The following is a 16,260-nucleotide window of genomic DNA, read 5'->3' on the forward strand; positions in this document are numbered from 1 at the left end:
CGAGAAGTACACCAGAGGGAACCGAACGCAAAAACGCGGCAATAACTTACAGACGACGGAGGAGTTCGGTGCATGATGGGGGATCCCGGTGACAGGGGAAATAATGAAGAAAAAACTTCAAATATTCCATGAGGAAAAGTGTAAGAGAAATCTCTCAGAGCTCCTAAATCTGCGTAGCAACTGCTGCGCAGAAAAAAAAAGAGACTGAAGGGGGACCCCATGTGGCCACAGGGTTAGTGGCATGCTGGGCATGCTCAGTGTGCCAGTCAAAGTTCTAGAAACTTTGACAAAAGTGTTCCATGACAGAGCTCCATCTGATGATGTCACCCATCTGTGAGGACTACCATCCTGCTTGTCCTGGGAGAACTGCTTGATATCTGTCCTATGAAGGGTACAACAACAGGAAAGGAGATCTTTGTTAAAGTCAAGCAGGTAAAGGAGAAGTTCAATCTGTGTGAGAACAAGCTGATTAGCATAACAGAGGGAGCGCCAGCCATGGCAGGGAAATGGAACGGATTTGCAACCTTGTTGGAGAAATCAGTGCCACAGGATGTCACACTACTGCATCATTCACTAGGAAAACTTGTGCGCCAACAAACTGGAAATGAAGAATGTGATGGAAAAATTTGTATCAAGTGTCAACTTCATATGATCCAGAGGTCTGAATCACAGGGAGTTTAAATCTTTTCTGGAGGAAGTGGGCTCAGATCATGATGATATGATTTACTTCAGCCAAGTTCGATGGCTCAGCAGGTCAGGCATGCTATCCAGATTCTGGAATTTACGTGATGAAATAAAGACATTCATGGCAAACAAAAGAAAGGATATAAGTTTCCTAGATGATAATTTGTGGGTGAGTGACTTGGCGTTTCTGGTTGATATGATGAAATACATGGCAGACTTGAACGTGAAACTTCAAGGAAAGAATCAGCTGGCGCACAAATTGTACGAACATGTTACATTCACTGAGAAATTGGAGCTTATTCATTCACAGTTGATTCTGAAGAAAGTTGTACACTTGACAGTCTTTTCCACGAAACTTACTGACACAGTGCAACATGAGAAGTACTCAGAATTAGTTGTCATACTGATTAATGACGTCAAACAAAGGTTTGAGGATTTCAGAAAACATACTGATGTCATGAAGCTACTGAATAATCCGTTTCAAACTGATCCATATGACTGTGCTGATAAATACCAGATGGAACTCATTGACATTAAGAATGACTGTGGCTTGAAGAGAGCTTTTACTGAATTTGATCTTCTGAGATTCTACAGTTCTTATGTTTCACTGCACAGGTTCCCCAATCTGTCACAAGATGCCAAGAAGTTCATTGCTTTGTTTGGAGCACCTACTGCTGCGAACAGTTGTTTTCAAGAATGAAAAACACAAAAACAAAGTCACGGTCTCTGCTAACATGAACATTTAACAGCATCATTGCGCACTGCAAGCTCTACAGTTGGAGTTGACAGACTACTTGTGTAAACAAAAACAGTGTCAGATTTCCCACTGAACGTGATTAACTTATTACGTTGCGTCCTTATGACATGAGAGACTTTGGTTAACTTTTTAGAAACTAAATTTTAGAGTAGAGGAGGCTGTTGGACTACACTGATCTAAAAACTCTCTCAAATTGTAATGGTGAGATTACTTACCTGATAATCTCATTTTCCTTAGTGTAGACAGATGGACTCAGAACAAGTGGATATAGTGTGCTCGTGCTAGTAGCTGGAGACGGATCTGATGTCAGCACAGTTACATATACCCCCACAGGAAGTGAAGCTCCTCAGTAATCTTCCTTGCAAAAGCTGTTATGGATATATGTGTACTGACGATCAATGAAATAGTGAAAACAGGATTCCCCTGACCGATTGATAGTAGCTGGAGACCGCCAGCATTCCCAACCGGAAGGCGTCGACACCTGGTAGAGTGGACGCACTCATGTAAGAAGTGATGAGGCTTACCTTGAATCGGTGAAACCAATGTAAACAGGCAGCTGGGCGGGATGCTGAGTCCATCTGTCTACACTAAGGAAAACGAGATTATCAGGTAAGTAATCTCACCATTTCCTGTCGTGTAGTCAGATGGACTCAGAACAAGTGGGATGTACAAAAGCTTTACTCCCGGACTGGGCGGGAGGCTGCCTGAGGACCATGTAAGACTGCCCTTGCAAATGCTGTGTCCTCCCTGGCCTGGACATCCAGACGGTAGAACCTGGAGAAGGTATGGTGGGAGGACCACGTCGCCGCTTTACATATTTCTGCAGGCGACAGCATCCTAGATTCTGCCCAAGATGCTGCTTGGGCTCTGGTAGAATAGGCCTTGACTTGTAGAGACGGTGACTTCCCGGCCTCTACGTAGGCCGCTCTGATGACTTCTTTAATCCAGGGGGCGATGGTGGGCCGAGAGGCCGCTTCTCCTTGTTTCTTCCCGCTGTGCAGGACGAACAGATGGTCCGTCTTTCGTATTGTTTCTGTCATTTCCAGATATCTGGGCAGCAATCTGCCGATGTCGAGATGGCATAGTAAACGCCCTTCTGATTTCTTCAGACCTGCCGTGGTTGGCAAGGATATGGTCTGGTTGAGGTGAAATTGTGAGACTACCTTCGGCAAGAAGGATGGAACCGTGCAAAGATGGATAGCCTCAGGAGTGATTCTGAGAAAAGGATCACGGCAGGACAATGCTTGTAGCTCCGAGATGCGGCATGCTGAACACACAGCCAGCAAGAACACCATCTTCAAAGTCAGAGAACGGAGAGACAGGCCCCGAAGGGGTCTGAAGGTGGATCCTGCGAGGAAATCCAAAACTATGTTGAGGTTCCACAAAGGCACTGGCCACTTCAGTGGCGGACGAATGTGCTTGACTCCTTTCAGGAAGCGAGAAACATCTGGGTGCGTGGCAATGGTCTTGCCATCCCTCCTGGGACCATAGCAAGACAGCGCAGCCACCTGAACCTTGATGGAGCTGAGGGAGAGACCCTTCTGAAGTCCATCCTGCAGGAAATCCAAAACAATAGGGATTGTAGTTGCATGCGGATTGGTGCCGTGAGTGTCGCACCAGTCTTCAAATACTCTCCAGATCCTGACATAGGTGAGGGTTGTGGAAAACTTGCGAGCTCGGAGGAGTGTAACTATCATTGGCTCCGAGTAACCTCTTTTCTTCAGTCTAGCCCTCGCAATGGCCAGACCCGTAAGAGTGAATTGAGCTGGATCCCCGTGAAGGATGGGACCTTGACGTAGCAGGTCCCTGAGCTGAGGCAGGGGAAGGGGCTCCCCTGCCAGTAGTCTTCTCATGTCCGCGTACCAGGGTCTTCTTGGCCAGTCTGGTGCCACTAGAAGAACTAGGCCCCGGTACTTCTGAATCTTGTGGATAAGGGTGCCCAGCAGGGGCCACGGAGGAAAGGCGTATAGCAGGGCCCCTGGAGGCCACGGCTGAACCAGGGCGTCGATCCCGTGAGAGAACTGATCTCGCTTGCAGCTGAAGTATCTGGGTACTTGAGCATTGGACCTGTCCGCTAATAAGTCATGTCCAGAATCCCCCAGTGATCCACAATCATCTGGAAGGCTGTGGGCGACAGCTGCCATTCCCCCGGATTAAGGCTTTCTCTGCTGAGGAAGTCTGCCGTGATGTTGTCCCTTCCGGCAATGTGGACGGCGGAGATGTCCTGAAGATTCGCCTCTGCCCAAGCCATCAGCGGGGCTATCTCTAGGTACACATGTCGGCTTCTGGTTCCACCCTGACGGTTGATGTATGCCACCGTGGTGGCGTTGTCGGACATCACTCTGACTGCCCGATTCCACAGTCTGTGAGCAAATTGCAGGCAGGCTAATTGGACTGCCCGTGCCTCGAGGCGATTGATGTTCCACCCCGCTTCTTCTCTGTTCCACCGCCCTTGGGCGGTGAGTTCTTCGCAGTGTGCTCCCCATCCGCTCAGACTGGCATCTGTGGTGAGCAGAATCCACATGGGGGAGGACATCTTCGACCCCCTGCTCATGTGGTTGGGCTGCAACCACCACCGTAACTGGGTCCGCAATCTGGCTGGTAGAGGTAGATGCCTGGAGTAGTTCCGGAAGCGGGGACTCCAATGAGAGAGCAGGGAGTTTTGTAGAGGTCTCATATGGGCCCTTGCCCAGGGTACCACTTCCAGGGTGGATGCCATGATTTTGAGAACCTGCAGATAATCCCAAGCTATGGGCCGGCTGGCCGCCATCAAGGACCGGAGACGCGTCTGAAGTTTTAACCTTCTCTTGGTGGTGAGACTGACTGTCTGCCTGAGTGTCGAACTGGACTCCCAGGTATTCCAGTGATTGGGAAGGCTGTAGGCAACTCTTGTTTACCCATCCCAGGCTTTCCAGAAGGGCGATCACTCTGTTGGTTGCCCGATGGTTCTCCTCTCGTGATTTCGCCCTGATCAGCCAATTGTCTAGGTAGGGATGGACCAGGATTCCTTCCCGTCTGAGCGCCGCTGCTACCACTACGATCACTTTGGTGAAGGTCCGCGGCGCCGTGGCTAGCCTGAAGGGCAAAGCCCGGAATTGGAAGTGGCGTCCCAGAACCTTGAAGCGTAGATAGCGCTGATGATCCGGATGGATCGGGATATGCAGGTATGCCTCTGACAAATCTAAGGCCGTGAGGAACTCTCCTGGCTGGACTGCGGTCTTGACGGAGCGCAGAGTTTCCATGCAAAACCTCGGGACCCTTAAGTATTGGTTGACTGACTTGAGGTCCAGTACGGGCCGAAAAGTGCCCTCTTTCTTGGATACCATGAAATAAATGGAATAATGTCCAGAATCCATTTCCCATGCAGGTACTGGGATTATGGCTTTCAAAGACAGGAGCCTCGCCAGGGTAACTTCTAATGCCGCCTTCTTGTGGCTTGGACACGGAGACTCCACAAACCTGTCCGGAGGGGTGTGATGGAAATCCAGATAATAACCCTCTCGGATGATGGCGAGGACCCACTGGTCTGACGTTATCTCGACCCATCTGGGGTAGAAGAGGGTTAACCTGCCCCCTATAGCTCCGTCCCCCGGATGGATCGGCTGATTCTCATTGGGAGGCGTGGCCGGGTCCTGAACCCGAGCCGGCTCCTCTCTTCTGCTGTTTGGGCCGAAAGGACTGGTTCCTGGCCTGAGGACGAGGTGCTGGTAGCGACCCCTATAGGGAATGAAGCGTTGGGAGCTTCTGCCTCTGGATGGCCTTGGAAAGGTGCGCTGGTTCCTTCTGAACCTGTCTTCCAGCAGTCGAGGTATTGGAGAGGCACCTCATGTGCTGGCTAGTTTATCTAGGTCGCTGCCGAACAGGAAAGAACCTCAAAGGGCATTCTGGTGAGGCGTGTCTTCGAAGGAGCATCGGCTGACCAATTCCATATCCAGAGCTGCCTCCTGGCAGCCACAGAAGATGAGATCCCCTTGGCTGTTGTACAGACTAGGTCAGATGCAGCATCCGTGAGGAACGAGAGAGCGGACTCCATGTCTGCTGCCGGAGCATTGTTCCTGACCTGTGATAAACAGGAACGCGTCACCACTGTGCAGCAGGTTGCGATTCGCAAAGACAGAGCTGCTACCTCAAATGTCTGTTTCAGGATGGCGTCCAGTCGCCGGTCGTGAGGTTCCTTGAGGGCCGCCCCCCCCTCAATTGGAATGGTAGTGCGCTTGACCACCGCGCTAACCAAGGAGTCCACCTGAGGGCCCGCCAGCATCTCCTTGATTGCCGGATCCAGGGGGTACATGCCTATCAGGCCCCGACCCCCTTTGAATGAGGCCGCAGGTGCAGCCCATTCCAGATCTATTAGTTGCTGTGCGGCTTGCAAGAAGGGAAAATGGCGGGCTGTAGGACAAAGACTTTCCAGCAGAGGGTTCTGTGTAGATGGCACCTTAGTGCTGGGGCCTGAAATATCCAACTCCGCCAGGCACTGAGATACTAGGTCGGAGAGATCTTCCTTGGGGAAGAACCACCTCATGGTTCGATATGGCTCAATCCCCGAGGGAAGTTCCCCCTCCTCGGAGGGTTCTGATTCGGTCTCTGAGACATCAGGGTCCGCCTGAACCGGACTGCCCGGAGGCGGGTGTGCTTGCCCACGAGAAGGGCGCGAAGGTCCAGGGGCAGGATCCGCTGGAGCAGCCACAGGAGCAGCAGCAACAGCAGGGCCCGGACGGGAAGCTGATTGCATCTGTACAAAGGCATGGATCCCCTTAAAGAGATCAACCCAGGAAATGGAGGTGGTCTCAAGTCTACGGGGAACCAGGTTCCCCGGTATCCCAGGTTGTTAGAGACTACCCGCGAGATCCGGGGTGGCCCCTGGGGAACTGCAACAAACCTCGGTTGAGACTGGTCCTGGCCCGAGGCTCCCACTGCCTCCTCACATTGGGCACAAAGGGAGTCTGGCTCCTCGCTGTGTGTGGCCCTAAGCTGGCATGCTGAGCAGAGGCCGAGGGCTTTCACGCTGGAATCAGGAGGCACCACCGCCAGAGACGCCGGGGCGTCTGAATGTTCCATCGCTGAAAAATATGCGCTCAATACCATAGGCGCTCAATAATATGCGGCAGCAATATGCGCTCAATACAATAGGCGCTCAATATGCGGCAGCTATATGCGCTCAATACAATATGCGCTCAATACAATATGCGCTCAATAATATGCGGTCATCAATATACGCTCTATACAATATATATACTCAATAATATGCAGTCAGTAATATACGCTAAATGGTAGACAACATACGCTCCAAATATGCGCTCAATACGATACAGGCGCCTATCATGGGCGCTCAATACCTTAACAAGGCCGACAAATGGCGACCTCCGCGGCGTGACGGATACAGGCAACGCCGCCAATCCTCGTACCTTGGAGACCAAAAGTAAGAGATGTACTGCCTTACCTGATCCCGGCTGAAACCTGGCTGAAACCCGGCTGGTCTCCGGCTGCGGGGGAAGAGGGGAAATACCTTCACCGCCGCGCTTGAGGAATGCACCCGCTGCCTCCCAAGTCCACGCCGGGACCAAGGCGCCTCTTAGCCCGCCCAAGCCTCGCTCGGGGGCTGGGTCCCTGCCGCGATTCGGCCACCGGACCGAGGCCAAAACCTCAGAGGGACCGCGGAAATCACCCCGGGAAACTCAACTGGGGGAGGGACCGAATGGTATCACCACAGGAGTGCAGGGCTCGATGTTCCTGTAGAAATTTAGTAAGTAGAAAGTAGAAAATAGAAAGTAGATTGGAAACACGCTCAGCGAGCGTGCAGGCTCTCCAAACTGCTTTGGAGACGGAAATTACTGAGGAGCTTCACTTCCTGTGGGGGTATATGTACCCGTGCTGACGTCAGATCAGTCTCCAACTGCTAGCATGAGCACACTATACCCACTTGTTCTGAGTCCTTCTGGCTACACGACAGGAAATTTGGTGTTTTTAATAATACCAATATTGTTAATCCGGCCCACGAGCTGTTCAACAATTGTTCATATGGCCCCCCCCGAACCAAAAGGTTGCACAACACTGTGCTAGAGCATTCTGTTTTAACCATGTACTAATTGCACTCAGTCACAAAACTGGGCTCTGCTAAATTGCTGTTTGGACTGGGATTAAAAAACAGAATACCATCAGCATATATTAGATAAAATAATTTCAAATCTATAAAAATCTTACAAATGGGCTCTAAATATACATTAAAAAGTGCTGCCAAAGGAGCTGATCTTTATGGAACTTCGCAGTTTATCGGCCTCCACTGCAATTTGGAATTACCAAGCTGTGCACATTGCCTATTTGGCAAAAACAATCAACACCAGGCCAACACTTTACCTCCTTTATCTTTATTCGAATTTAATTTCCTAAAACACTAAGCGATGTACAAAAGAAAACATGCATAAAATCTGAACATATACTGTAAACATAAACACCAATCAAAAATATCAGTATCAAAAATGAAATGCATAAGACACAATCCAGAGATCTAATAAAGTGCCTGCCTAAACAGCCATGTCTTCAATGAAAGCTTGAAGGTTATCAAACTCTCTGCCAGTTGCAATAATTCAGGAGTTCCAGAGGACCAGAACTGGAATTGAGAAAGTGCAGTCTCTAGTGCTACAAAGCCTAGCATGCAGTGGTGAGGGTACATCCAGAAGGCCCCTTTGAAAGGAGTGAAGTTGCCAAGTTTGACCAAAAGGCGCAGCAGAGTGACTGCAGAGGAGATCAATTTGAAGGTGATAAACTGCGACCTTATACTTAATATGTTCAGCAATAAGAAGCCAATGCAATTCAATAAGAACAAAGGTAATGTGATCCAGTCTGTTGGTGCTGGCAGTAAGTCCACAGCTGCATTAAGAAGCAATTAAAGAGGTTTTAAAGTAATTGCAGGTAAACCCATAAGAATGGAATTACAATAATCTTTTAACCAACTTGCAATCCACAAAAGGAAATCGCCTCCTATCCCATGACTTTTTAGTTTTCTTAGAAGCCTCTCATGCGGGACTTCAGAAGGCATTCTAGAAAGGGGTATGATGTGTGAGGTGATCAAACTTGTGGGTGACACTAAATTATGCAGAGTAGTCAAATCTCAAGCAGACTGTGATCAATTGCAGGAGAACCTTGTGAGACTGGAAGACTGGGCTTCTAAATGGCAGATGAAATTTAAAGTGGACAAGTGCAAAGAGATGCATATTGGGAAAAATAACCCTTGTTGTAGTTACACAATGTTAGGTTCTATCTTAGGAGTTACCAGCCAGGAAAGAGATCTAGGAGTCATAATGAATAATACATTGAAACTGTTGGCTCGGTATACTGTGGACAAACAAACCCCACAATGGACATGGGGAAGAGGTCCCTGGGAGCTGTCTGAAGTTGAGACGGTACCCCTAATGGATTATAGAAAGGTCCAAAGTGACCTCCTTCCAGCAATGGGCGAAGTCAATAAGCCTGCCTTCCACTGGGGGATACGGTGTCAGGGGTGCACTCAACTGACTCGTGCTCCCTCGATGCCAGTCAAAAGCCCGTAACTGGGGCTTGCTAGGGTGCAGGCTGAGGCTTGGGTGTTTGCTGTTGGCAAAGGCAGCCCCTGGAGCTAGTATGTGACATGCGAGCTCGGGAGGCCGGAGGATAATACTTCCTCTGCCTATAGAAGGACTTCCAGGATCCTGGCCTGGAAGATTTCCTAGCCGAGGAAGGGGCATCGTAAGCACTAGCGGAATACTGTTGAAGGATGTCATGGTGGTCCTTCAACTGCACTACTTGCATCCCGGATTTTATTACCAAAGAGGTTGTTACCTGTGCAGGGGAGGTCAGCTAGCTTCTCCTGTACCTCTGGGAGGAGGTCAGAAGCTCTGAGCCAGACCATTCTATGGGCACCAATGCCCACCGCAGCTAAGTGGGCTATTGTTTCAAAGATATCATAGGTGGAGTGCACCTCAATGTTTGCTAGCCTCTAAACCCAGCAGGATGATAGCAGAGAGCGGCTCCTGTTGCTGTTGAGGCAGACCCTCTGCAAGGTCCTGGATTCGCTTCCAGAGATTCCGGTGGTACTGGGTCATGTACAGCTGGAAGGCGGCAATACGGATGACCAGCATAGCGTCCTAGAAGACCTTTCTGCCCAAGGCATCGAGTTCCCTATGTCCTTGCCCCCCGGGGGGGGGGGGGGTGGAGTGTGGGTACAGGAGCGCCTGGCTTTCTTTAGGGTGGACTCCACAACCACCGACTGGTGGAGGAGGTGCCACTTTTAGACTCCCACGGCGTGCTGCATCAAATAGGTGGCATCCGCCTTCCTGTTAACGGGGGATATGGAGATCACATCCAGAGGAGAAGATCTTTAAGATGTCGTGGATGGGAACCGCCACAATTTCCTTTGTAACATCAAAAAACTGAAGCACTTCCAGCATTTTATGTCGCGCATCCTCCTCCGTAAGGAGCTGGAAAGGAATAGCCTTGGCCATGCCCTGACAAAAACCGTGAAGGAAAGGTCCTCGGGGGAGACAGTCGCCTTTCCTCCGGTGGGGAAGGCTCGAAGAGGAGGTCATCTGAATATTTGAATGATGACTCCGAGGAATCATCTTCCCAAGGATCATAAGGGCCTTCCTCCTTACTAAGGCCAGCGTGGCGTGGGTGAGGCCTGTGAGGGATCCCAGCACTGGGCTCTGATGGCTTTGGAGGCATCAAGGACACTGTGGGAATCAATGGTTCCCCCGGCATCAGGGGCACCAAGACCTTGGGAACGCAGCACCTGCTGTGTCTTCTTCCTCAGAGGATCTGATAGGAATTGCTCCTGAGGGGAGCAGCGGTCCCCTCGGGCACCAGTTGTGTTGGAAGGGCTCCTAACAGGACATCCAAATGCTCGAGCAGAGGTACCAAAATAGATAGCGGAGGCTCTGGCACCCGCATGAGGACCAGTGGCGCAGGCGGCTCGACATTCCAAAGAGCTCTGAGCACCGTGGTCTGCACCCTGCAGTCCAACTCCTCCTGAAAGTCCAGTGAAGCCAGGACTGAGGGAGGGGGACGAGGCGTCACCAGCTCGTCCTTGGTCCCAGACACCGATATCGATGGGGAACGCCTGGGACTCCCAGGTAAGTCAGAGGATGGGGGCCTCAGAGGAACCAGAGTCACGCATTGACAGCGACCAATGTCGATGCTTGCGGGACCTCCCTCTGTGCTCGGCCTGGTCTTTCCCTGGTGCCGAGGAGGCGGAGGGTCCCAATGTCCTGGAAACTGGTGAGATCATGGAGGATCAAGGAGTGGAGAGAGAGGAGTGGCGAGAGGCAGCGTATCAAGGGGCTCTCCTCGACGATGACTCCCTATGCGGGTGTGGATGGAGCAGACATTTTAGAACCAAAATGTTTCTCCTTCTTATCCAGGTGTGCACTATGGCCTTTGGGGGTCATCTGGTCACACAGCTGACACCCTCTGTCATCGTGCAAAGCCCCCCAGGCAGAGGATACAAACCTCATGTGGATCCCTGATAGACAAATGGTCCGCGGGCACTGGGGGGGCACCAACGAAAGTCTGACAACCCCATAGGAAAAAAGCCTGATCGGTGGTCACTGGGAGGCAAAAGCCGGGAATCGACTGCAAGAAGTTGGAAAACAAGAGTTTTAACCTACTGTGCCGAGGAGGCACCGACCACGAAAGGGGACCAGACAATGGAAAATGGGAAAAAGACACTTTTCTCGCAAGAACAGAGCTCCACAAACTGCAAGGCAACTGCACCACAGAAAAAGAGCCACCGGTGCTGTACTGGTCAAAGCTTCTAGACACTTTGACAAAAGGTTTCGCTCCATTGGATGATGTCACCCACATGTGAGGACTACCATCCTTACTCTTTGGGGAATTCTGCAACAAAAAATTGAAAAATCTGCACACACATTTTCTAAATTCTGCAAAATTCTGCACATTTATTTTTCAAAATAACAATATTTTTTGCAAATTATTCTGCATTTCAGTGCAATGAGTGTCCCTGGCAACTTGGCTCATCTGCCAGCAGCAGCAGCAGCAATTGACACTGCTGGCAGATGAGCCAAGCTGGCAGGGACTGCTGCAGTTGTTGCTAACCTTTCCACCTGAGTATCCCTGCTCACTGTCTCTCTCTTACATGATAGACATATGCTGTCTCATATGCCATCTGTCACACACATGTTCTGTCTCCCCACATACACACTCCCCCTCCCCCCCACATACAGACTTCCAGGTAGACACCTTCGCACCGGCTGACAACAAACACAAGGGCTCAAACATACACTCTCTCAGGGCCAGGGCCTCTTCTTTAGCCCCCCTCTTTCTTTCTCTTTTTCTCCCTTCTCTCTTTCTCTGTCCCCCTTCCCCTCTGTCCTCTCCCTTCACTATCTCCCTCTTCTCCTCCTTGCTTGCTTACTTCGAGCCACCGGTGCTGTGCTATGATGCCCCCACTCTCCATGCGTCATCTGACTTCCCTCTCTCCCCCTCCTCCTCTTTTCCCCTCTTCTCCCTCCCCTGTTCCCCTCCCTTCTCTCTCTCCCTCTTCTCCTCTTTTTCCCCTTCTCTCTTTCCCCCTCCCCCTGTTCGCTTCTCGAGCCGCCGGTGCCGTGCTGCGATGCCTCCATTCTCCGTGCGCCACCTGACGTCACTGTCCCGGATTGACCGCTGTCCGTGCACTTCTGGGGTTTTATCCTTTTCCGGCGTGGGAGGAAATCGCGAGGGAGGAAATCTGCGCAGTGGCAATGAAATCTGCGCGAACTGCGACAAGTGAAGAAATCTGCGAGGAGAGGGAGGAATTCTGCGTGAAGGAGGAATTCTGCGCAAATTCTGCATTCCGCAGTAGCGCAGAATTCCCCCAGGAGTACATCCTGCTTGTCCTAGGAGAAAGGGACTGAATGTGGTACAAACAGCATGAAATGGGAATAGGGACCCCCACCCTCCTTCCACTCACTTGCAAAGTTTATGTGCACAACACGTAATGCAAACCCACAGATGACCTAGGTAAAATTAGAGAGAACCTCAACATGAGATACAGGCAGCAGCAGCTTCTACTGCACCACATATGGGAACACATTCTTAAAGCTCAGGTTAGGAAATGTCAGAAGTCTCAGTTTCTTTTGAAGGCAGTGTCTTATAGGCAACAGTACTTTTATTTGGGAAACGAGTGCATTTAGCTCATATGAGAAGGAAATACTTTCACCTATTTTCACCTAATCAAAATTACATGTACAAGGCTACCTGGATACAATGTCATGAGCCTCCAAAGCTCCTAAACCAGATGGAACTAGTAATAAATTATAGATAAAACCGATTCTTACACCTTGAACGTAAAAACATACACTATATACAACCATCATTCACAATCAAAAATATTCAAGCCATTGTGTTAGCATTAAAAGTACGGAATCTAGGAGAATTAAATGACCCTGAGCTAAACATGAAACAACACATCTCACAAAAAATAGAAGGATATGCGAAACTAATGATCCTGAGAAGACTAAAACCTCAACTAACACTAAACAATTTTCGTACAGTTTTACAGGCAATGATATTCGCAAGCACAGATTATTGCAACTCCCTGCTATTAGGACTTCCTCAATCCACAATTCGGCCACTGCAAATTTTGCAAAATTCCGCTGCTAGAATTTTGACTGGCAAAAAAAAAAAAAGAGTGACCACATTACAGGAACACTTGCCGAACTACTACACTGGCTTCCAATTGAACAAAGAATACAATATAAGGCACTATGTATAATCCATAAACTAATCCATGATAAAAAAGGCCAACTGGCTTAACACTGCACTGCGCGTACATGTCCAGCAGAGAAACCTGAGATCTGTAAACCAGGCTCTACTATCTATCCCCTCTGTCAAATCAGCACGTCTCACGCAAGAAAGGGAAAGAGCACTGTCGCTGGCTGGTCCCATACTATGGAACACTATGCCACTCGAAATAAGACTGCAGAGAAATCTAAAAATATTCAAAACTAATTTGAAAACCTGGCTCTTTAAACAAGCTTTTTATAAAGAGAAAGAGAAGGAGAAGGAGAAAAACAGTTGATTGATAAGGATGCACCAAGCTAGAAGTTGTTAGTTTTAACCTACACATGCATATTAATGTTAGATTCCAAACGCCGAATATGTTCCTAACAGGCTCAACTTACACACTGTTATATTAACTTGTTACCGTACTATATTGGCACATGATTAATTTGTAATCTATACCACCCATATTTTCATTATAGTGCCTTTATGTAAACCATTGTGATGGCAATCCAACTTAACGGTATAGAAGAGTTTTTAAATAAAATAAATACATTTCAAGTTCTTCCCTTATCCTTTTTTCCCCCAGCTCATAAGCTTGGCTACCAAATGGCAAAATTAGTCAACTACAGTGCTGCTGAATGTCAAGGAGTTCCTAGAGGAAGCTAAGACAGGAGAACTCTCATATGGAAATCATGGTCCACTCAGTAACACGAACCTCAAGGAGCCAAAGAGACAAACTGATGCTATACCTGGAAAACGATGGCTGGAAGGGTCGTCTGATAGTACCCATCCTGGTCTGCTTCTGGATCAGAATTTTTTTCCCAGTCTTTCCTGTCTGTTTCCAGGGCTTTTCGCAACCAACCAATGATGTTAGACTACAGTAAAATAAGATCAGGAAAAAAAAGAAAGAAAGTAGAGGAAAGAATCAAGATTACTTAGTATGAAGTAAGAAGATTACAATGCACCATACTGTACATCATGTAACTGGTCTTTACTAACTGTTCCACAGAACAGATAATTAAAAGCTATCGTGTATCTTAGGCTCATGTGCTAACGCAAGGCATAAAAGAGCAGATTTAGTTGAACTTTCTAAAAACTATCTGTACTGTTCTCACAAATCATCTACCTTTGCTTGAATTACCAAAAAGGCTTTCTTTTTCCCCAACTTTTAAATATCAGAGAACTCAGTTCTTGAATGCTAAATAATATTTATTAGAATGAAGAAAACAGTAAAGTGCAAGACTGTAAGCACAGATGTAGAGGCAGCAGCTAAGAGTGTCTGAAAGGTCAGTAATCAGACGAAGATAACTGCAGCTAAACAAGAAGTTGTTACTAGCAGATAGGAAATAATGGTGAGACAGTGATGCTTCTAGGAACTTGCAGAGGACACAGGAGAGTTGCTAGCTTGCCAAGACCTTTTCCAACTGAAAATACCTCCAGGAAGTAGAGTCCCAGATTGCTTTGAGTCAAGGGACTAACAAGAAGAGGAGCGAGAACAGACAGAAACAAAGCAAAATAAGCATAGATACAATAGGGAGTCAGAAATATGCAAACAATAACCAATCAGGAAAAAAAGAGCTCTATAACTTGTAGAAAATCTAAGCTAAGCAATATCATACGATGACACAGGGTGGCAGTGTAATAAAGAAATATATACATACACTGCAGAGACAGAAAATAGTATCATAGAGACTACTATTTTCAAACCTTATATAACTTCAAAGAAATATAAAAACATGCAAACATCCATAATATTCAAGTATTTTCATGTGACATAAGGAACACTGTTCTCAGTGACAGGTCTAATGAATGTCTTCATTGATCTTTGTTTTGATGTCTTGATTTCATTAACGTAAGCCTCTTGTACACAACGCAGGATGACTTTCTCTGAATGTGTCGTGCATGGTAACAGGCATTTGATGTATTGTCCAGATTTCATGTATGGATCTCTGTGTCCAATCCAGGGTTCACGAGCTTGAAAGTCTTTCGGCTGGAATCCACTGTTTATTTTTTTAGGAACTCAGGTCCAGTTAGCCATGTTGTCTGCATCAGGTGAGCTACTGATATAAACATTGTGGCTTGGGCTGGTGGGTTCTGATCATTGGGACATAATGCCACTGCTGTGGTCACAGTGACCTCCTGCTGTGCTTGACTCTGTTGCTTACATATATATATATATATATGTTTTATGTAAACCGGCATGATGTGATTGTATCATGAATGCCGGTATATAAAAATTTTAAATAAATAAATAAAATATAGAACCTTCTGGTTCTATATATAGCCCAGCACTACTTTGCTGTTGGTGTAGAGCTTGATCAAGTTTGGCTGAATGTCTATTTTATCTAGTATCAGCTCTGCTATCTCTATTGCCAGTAATGCTCCACACAATTCAAGCTGTGATATGATGTGGTTAGGCTGAGGTGCTAATTTAGCCTTGCCAAAGATAAATCCTATATGGGATCTGCCTTCTGCATCTATCATCTTCATATAGGCCACGGCAGCTATAGCCTTTATGGAAGCATCTGAAAAGAAAGTTATTTGCAATGAGCTGCAGTGAGATAAGGGAGGTATACAAACATGGAATATGGAGCTGCTCAAGATCTCTCAGGGACTCCCATGTCTCCGATGATATATCCACTCTTTTGCTTTGATGAAAGCTCTCTTAACAAGGACTTCCCTTGGTGACTGGAGTGACAAACCCAAGTGGATCATGTAAGTTGTTTACTGTAGACAGAACACCATGGTGGGTAATATGGTTTCGCCTTGCTTGAGAATTTGAACATAAACTTGTTTTCTTTCAGGTCCCAATTTAGTCTAAGACTAGGTGGTGGCATGTAAACTCCCAAATCTAAGCTCGAGTTCTTTCACAAGGTCTTCTGAAGGGAATGCGTTTGTTACCTTAACAATGTTGGAGGCTATTTTATGGAGCCTCAGAGTGGCTTCAGCTAACATTAACTGTATTCTCTTTAACAAAGTCGATAGTAGTTTCTTCTGTAGGTACGAATTTCAATCCATCATCCACAAAGAAGTTTCTTTCTACAAAGTGTCTGGCATCTATGCCA

The 16,260-nt window shown here is 47.8% G+C and overlaps 1 protein-coding gene across 2 annotated transcripts in view; it reads right to left on the reverse strand.

Moving 5' to 3' along the window:
* The window catches only part of EXOC3 (exocyst complex component 3), a 270,816-nt gene that overhangs the window by 156,924 nt on the left and 97,632 nt on the right, over positions 1-16,260 (reverse strand). For both annotated transcript variants that reach the window (XR_003854639.1, XM_029589941.1), the window contains exon 5: positions 13,945-14,070. Coding sequence is in view for 1 of the 2 variants with exons in the window: in XM_029589941.1 (XP_029445801.1) it covers positions 13,945-14,070 (126 nt within the window). In the remaining variant the exon portion in view is untranslated. The remainder of the gene's footprint in view (positions 1-13,944; positions 14,071-16,260) is intronic.

This window comes from Rhinatrema bivittatum, chromosome 2 (assembly GCF_901001135.1).
Source record: "Rhinatrema bivittatum chromosome 2, aRhiBiv1.1, whole genome shotgun sequence".
Taxonomy (NCBI): Eukaryota; Metazoa; Chordata; class Amphibia; order Gymnophiona; family Rhinatrematidae; genus Rhinatrema; species Rhinatrema bivittatum.